The 3,568-nt window shown below is 43.4% G+C and overlaps 1 protein-coding gene and 1 non-coding gene across 5 annotated transcripts in view; one reads left to right on the top strand and one right to left on the bottom strand.

The window, feature by feature from the left end:
- LOC101854296 (RNA-binding protein cabeza) overlaps nt 1-1,203 on the bottom strand; it is a gene marked incomplete at its 3' end in the record, with an annotated part of 31,373 nt that extends 30,170 nt beyond the window's left edge. For all 4 annotated transcript variants that reach the window (XM_005111103.3, XM_005111100.3, XM_005111104.3 and 1 more), the window contains 1 exon segment: nt 1,100-1,203. In XM_005111103.3, the coding sequence (XP_005111160.2) occupies nt 1,100-1,112 (13 nt within the window).
- Nucleotides 1,204-1,599: 396 nt separating this feature from the next.
- TRNAV-AAC lies at nt 1,600-1,672 on the top strand. The gene has a single exon. It is a non-coding gene; the product is annotated as a tRNA-Val (tRNA).
- The last annotated feature ends 1,896 nt before the right edge of the window (nt 1,673-3,568 follow it).

Here is a 3,568-nt window from a genome sequence, read left to right as displayed (position 1 = left end):
TCAATTTGATCGTCCACACCGATAGACAGTATTCAAAAAGAGACAGAGAGAGAGAGAAGAGGGGAGGAGTTGATCTTGCGAGAACGGGTGAGAATAGCCACTTTCATAGCCTATAGCATGTCTATACTATGGAGTTAGGCTGGGACCACTTCTCCCGAAGAGTGCCTATATAAGTCTATATCTAGATCTAGATCTAGATCTATATCACAGTTGCTATTTAGCTTAGTCAAGGGATATGGATTTTAGGAATTTCAGTAGCAGATCAATCTAGACCTAGAATCTAGATCTAGATCTAGATCTAGATCTAAGTAGAAATCTAAATCTCAAATCTAATCTATCTAGATCTAGATTATAGATCTAAATCTAGATCTAGAATCTAGATCTAGATCTACATCGGGAAGATTGAAGAATATCGGACCACTCGTACATTATTGCGCAAGAAAGTGAGGTTGGTGGGGCGGGTGGTTGGGGCGGAGGAGGGGTTCAGGGGGGTCTTCCCCCCTGACAAAATTTCAATGAATAGATCTACCTGGTCCGAGCTTCGGCTTCACCATTGAGAGATATTAAAAACGGGAAAATTATTAATTCCTTAGTTGAGACATAGAATCTAGATTAGGCCTAAAAGTAAAAAAATGCGCAGCAAAGGAAGCCGCCATTTTTACCAACAGGAAGACCGCTTCCGCTCGTTTGTTGTCTCAATACTTTCCTAGAATGAAACCTGTTGTTGGGCTTCCTCAGCTTGCTGGAGATACCCTAACCACGTCCCCAGTATATCCCTTGATTAAATTAGACAACCAGAGCTCAAGGCAATCATTGCATGGAAGTGGGCGAAGTACAAGTACAGGGCTACAATTGAATTCTAATTGTCAACAAATAAATTATCATTAATTTAATTTGGAACATATTCGGCTCAGTCGGTCAGTGACACTGTAGACAGTCGCCTCTTGACTCTGAACATAAAATCAGAATCCCCAAAGACAGGTTAAAAGCGTGACACTTAAAACGTACAACACACCCTTCCATTTAGCTTTCATACTTTAAATTAAACTAGGTAAACAAATCAATCGACTAAAAACAAAGAAAAAAGTAAATTTCTCACGTGCGTCTGCCATGATGCTTCTTAGTCCTCGAATAAGAAATTGCCAATTGGAAGCTTCGCCGGCACTTGGAAATCTAGGCAGGTAAAAGGAAAGAATGACAGTGATAAGTATTTTTTTAAAGCAATTTCTGGATATAGGGAATAACACCTAATATCTGCTTCTAATTTTTTCAATTTTTTTCATCACCAAAAGATAATATTGCACTATCATTTCTTTTCAATCACAATTGATATCTGTCAAGCAAAAAGATTTCGCTTTGAGCTTCAGATGAGAAGGACAAAATGGCATTGATACAGAAAGCATTGTGGGTAGATCTCGATGATTGCATGGTTATGGGCCCATTTTTTAAATAATATACCTGTTTAACATATTAGTGCTACTTTTGGGGCGTACTTTTCTCCTAAATCCTATCAATGTTTAAGAAAAATATACAAAAGTCGAAACAAAACGACCGATTTTTATTAGAATACTAATTGTGAAATGACAACCAGTTGTAGCTGTTTCCGTAGTGTAGTGGTTATCACATCCGCCTAACACGCGGAAGGTCCTGGGTTCGAGCCCCAGCGGAAACATTATTTTTTTCCTTTTCAATAATTTTATTAGACAGCTGATTTATTGGCTAAATTCCTTTTCTGTCTTTAGTCTTTAGCCGGCACCTCGAAATTTGGGATCTAGATCTAATAATTATTTAGAATTTTTCCCATTTTTTCCGTAGATGCATTCATTTTATTAATTTCAGGTAAACCAGATTTGTTTTGTTTTGTTTTTGTAAAGTGTTTTACGAGAGAGTGAGAGAGATAGAGAGAGAGTACAGTACAAAGCTTTGAAATAAAATATATTTTGGCTGCAAGTTGAGCTGTATATCTTTTTATGTTGGGTTTGTTTTTTTTTGGTAAGTGTTTTACGGCGCTCGCAACTGCATAAGGTCATATGAGCGCGCGGGACACTCCTACTATTTTCAGTTGGTAGGAAATTTTGAATTTTGCCCGGGTGTCGGCCGAAGCCTACTCTTATCGATTTTAGACCACCAAGGGATCTTTAACGTGCACAACTTGCACACGGGCCCTCCGAGATTTTTCGCCCTTGTCCGAGAAGGCTAGGTGTAGATCTTTCCTACCAGAAGATCAGGGGTGTGGCAGAAAGACAGCAGTAAGAAGAAGCGAAGGAGTAGCAGTAGAAAGGCTGCAGAAAGAATCAGGAGCCCAGAGGAAGGGGCAAAGGAGGTGAGGGGGTGGGGGCAGAAAGAGGAGACGAAAGCAGACGACAGAACATTGCTAGAGAGCAGGAAATGAGGTGAAAGGAGACAAATTTAGAGAAAAACAATTTTCGGTCGCTACCCGGAATCGAACCCGGGACCTTTGAATGAGAGGCCAACACCTTAACCTCTAGGCCACGAGAGCCCCTAAACCAGATTTTAAAATGGTTACTGCTTGTGATGACAAGTGAAGATTGCCGTCAGGTACAGACGGGCGGGAAGCGCTTTTTCCTTCCCGAGCGAGAAGACCGAGAAGCTGACCTACTTCTCGCCAGGACCGGTCCCGGGAACGGGAAATACTTCCCGTCTCGTGTCTCGAGAAATACTTCTCGTCTCGTGACCAATTTCTCTTCTCGCCCCGCAGTTCGAGCCACTCGTTCAGCGAGAAGGCCGGCCGTGGCCGAGATTTCTCTTCTCGCCCCACAGAACGAGCAGCTCGTTTAGCGAGAAGACCGATCGTGGCGGGGATCTAAAGTTAGAAACTAGGCTTGCCCTGTTGCGCAGGCGCAGGCGGTGAAGGAAGGTAAGGAGACCTGGACCTAGGCCCTGATCAACTCCCCACTTGCCTCGTCTCGCCAACCTCTCCCCTCCCTTTCAGTTTCACACACAGGACGGCACAGTGATGGGTGGCACTGTCTGCGTTGTCATTTCTCACCTCTCACTCTCTCACTCTCGTTACTGTTACTCGTTGTGTCAAGCCAACGAGCAATATCACGTCTCGGTACCGAGCAGTAGTTTAGTGCCCGGGAAGTGACGGGAAGGCCGTTACCCGCGAGAAACGGGTACTCGGCTCGTCTCGTGCCCGCCCCTACCGCCAAGTGCCTCCAAGGATACATCACAGCGTTGACCCGATGCACCATCATTCATAACCTTGGACTGAGGAAGCATCGAACCCCGATCTCGCAATCTCCGGGAAGACGATCACACTAAAATAATTTAATAATTTCCTGTTTGAAATCTTATACTCGGGGCGATACTGAGAAGGCCTAGGCATGAGGCAGTGTCAAGCAAGGCTGCAGACAGCAGGCCTTCAGAATCACAAATTCTATGTTGTCCAAACGAGGACCAAAAGACTATGTAATATGGCGACGGAAAGAGCAAAGCGAACAATCGATTCCACAATTGACGCAGGAAATAATTGTTAACACAATTGGTCCAAAAGGGACCTAATAAATAAGGCACAAATTTCTGGTTCCTGATCAAAAGGAAATTA

The sequence above is a fragment of the Aplysia californica genome, unplaced genomic scaffold (assembly GCF_000002075.1).
Source record: "Aplysia californica isolate F4 #8 unplaced genomic scaffold, AplCal3.0 scaffold01004, whole genome shotgun sequence".
NCBI classification, from domain to species: domain Eukaryota; kingdom Metazoa; phylum Mollusca; class Gastropoda; order Aplysiida; family Aplysiidae; genus Aplysia; species Aplysia californica.
This window is presented reverse-complemented; position numbering and strand designations above follow the sequence as displayed.